Consider the following 2,196-nt stretch of genomic DNA (forward strand, 5'->3'; position numbering starts at 1 on the left):
CTCAGTCACAGTGATGAGTGTTCAAGCCCCAGTTAGCCTACTTGTGTTAAATTACCCTTAAAGTCATATTATTAAGCACTCATATTTCGCTTTGGTCGTTACATTTCGTTTCCGTTCAAATAAACCCAGGGCTCTCTGTATCATGCTGAATTGTCCGTAATGTTAGGCCTACCCAACAAGAAATTGTATCACTGCTAAAGTGTTATTAAGTGAACGACTGTTGACATCACAGCGTCGGAACCGAAAGAGCAGATGGATAGGCCTACAAGTGTACCAGAATGGTCATGTTTTGGAGGGAAAATGACCTCCCAGCTGCCAACATCAACATTCTTATGTGATTGCAGGAAATATCAATTTTGGTCAAATTTCCTTTCATTATAAAATACAAATAAAATAACAATTAAGTGTAAGTGAAAAAATATTTAATTACATCCAAAAATGTCTTTATAATAAAAACCGAATAAAACATGTAAATATGCAAAACAAAGAAAGGCAGAACAGAAGACGTGTGTGTAAAGTGTGTCCTTCGAATGGAGGCAATGAAACAGTACCTACTGGTCGATGGATGTTTCTCTGTTCCCTCTCTCCTCTCTCTACCGCTCCACCGCAGTAACAACAGTTTGTCGTGACGCGGAGGGACGCACATAGTAGGTATTGAGAACACATTGATGATGAAAGAAGATGTAATATAGCATACGAAAAGTAACATCGTCCCAGGATGAGCGAGATTAGTAGTAAAAAATCAAGTTCCGCCTCTCATACGGAAGGCGAACATCAGTCGCTCTCTAAGTTCCAACATATCGACGTCAAGGTCAAGGCACTTGGATCCAACCGTCGACCATGCAATGCAACATGACGCATCCCAGAGGCTGTATGTCAGGAGAACATCGTCAGCTAGTTATTTGTCAGTTAGTCGGAGGCTCGGAGCACCAACGTTATTATTCCTCTTGGTTAGTGTCTGAATGTGACGAGGTGGAACCGTTCGATTTACGGTCGACGTCTCGAGACCTCTCCTGCTCCGAAAGCTGCTCGCTCGACGGGATGGAGTTCTTCTTCGGACGGCCTTTTGGTTTGGTTGGAGATTCCAGTCCTCCTCCTTGTAGAACCTGTACAGTGGAAACGATTCAAGTTTCAGTTAAAACAGTTCAATAGTCCGCAATGAAACGGTTTAGTCCTACCATAAAACCAAGATAACTGACAAGTCATTCTCCTCCTTGTCATATTATTCAGAATAAGAAATAAGAACTTACTATTTTCTTCCATTTCATTCTTCTGTTCTGGTACCAGGTCTTGACTTGTAGTTGACTCAGATCCAAACACTCAGCTAGATCTATTCTACATGAACAAAGACAGAAGCGATTAGAGAGATTTCCTTTACATTCTCTAATAGCACACTATAACGCTGCCTTGAACTAAAAGCAGTCGATAGGCAATGGTAATAAAGGAGGATATTTTCTTTGGTTTCATCAGTCATAACAGCAGATAAGGCATTTGCATGTTTTTATTTCTGTCTGTCACTTTTTTCCGCACATCAGCAATAACTGGGCTTGGGGATAAACGAAGTTGATTGAATTAATTTGAATACCTGTCTGGTGTTGAAAGGTACTTTTGTTTCTCAAATCTCTTCTCCAGGCCCATGAGCTGTAGCTCAGTGAAGACTGTCCTGCTCCGTCGGCCCTTTTTGGTCTTGCTGCTGCCGTCGCCGACGTGCTCCAGCTTGCTTCGGAGGTGGAGGTCCAGCGGGAGGTGGTGGGAGGCCGAGCCGTGGTGCAGGCCTGGAGCCCCAGATAGGAGAGCAGAGCCTAACGGTGATCCAAGTGAACAAGAGAGTGGCGACATGGGGAACTTCAGGATACCCGACTGGTCGGCCTTCAAAACTGCAAGTCAAAGTCCAACAATATCACATTTAAATGGAATTATTCTAGGTCTAGACGAAGATAATTCATTTAACAATGCCTATAAGCTGCACACTTGACTATTAGCTTGGCAATTACAAACTAATGATGACAGTTTTATTGGTCAAATAAAGGTTAACATGAATACAGAGAAATGTTACTAAAACATTTTATTTTATAATATTATTAGTAGTAGTATTATTGTATTGTTATAACTGTATTATTTTAATAATAGTTAAGTCATAGTTGTATTATTGTATTGTTATATCTGTATTATTTTAATAATAGTTAAGTCATAGTA

The 2,196-nt window shown here is 40.7% G+C and overlaps 1 protein-coding gene across 1 annotated transcript; it reads right to left on the reverse strand.

The window, feature by feature from the left end:
• Positions 1-405: 405 nt before the first annotated feature.
• On the reverse strand, positions 406-1,959 carry LOC112080077 (homeobox protein BarH-like 1). Its single transcript, XM_024145853.2, has 3 exons — positions 1,586-1,959; positions 1,251-1,335; positions 406-1,106 (listed from the first exon to the last, which is right to left on the reverse strand). Exons 1-3 carry the CDS (start codon positions 1,837-1,839, stop codon positions 939-941), a joined length of 507 nt encoding a protein of 168 aa, XP_024001621.1. The 5' UTR covers positions 1,840-1,959; the 3' UTR covers positions 406-938.
• Positions 1,960-2,196: the final 237 nt, after the last annotated feature.

The sequence above is a fragment of the Salvelinus sp. IW2-2015 genome, unplaced genomic scaffold (genome assembly GCF_002910315.2).
Source record: "Salvelinus sp. IW2-2015 unplaced genomic scaffold, ASM291031v2 Un_scaffold11495, whole genome shotgun sequence".
NCBI classification, from domain to species: domain Eukaryota; kingdom Metazoa; phylum Chordata; class Actinopteri; order Salmoniformes; family Salmonidae; genus Salvelinus; species Salvelinus sp. IW2-2015.

Bases quoted from the DNA above. Each gene is read 5' to 3' on its own strand.
- LOC112080077 (XM_024145853.2), bottom strand. From the start codon at position 1,839: ATGTCGCCACTCTCTTGTTCACTTGGATCACCGTTAGGCTCTGCTCTC. The intron at 1,336-1,585 runs GTATTCAAATTA...TTGTTCATGTAG, and splicing joins TACCTTTCAACACCAGACAG to AATAGATCTAGCTGAGTGTT. The intron at 1,107-1,250 runs GTAAGTTCTTAT...TCCACTGTACAG, and splicing joins GAATGAAATGGAAGAAAATA to GTTCTACAAGGAGGAGGACT.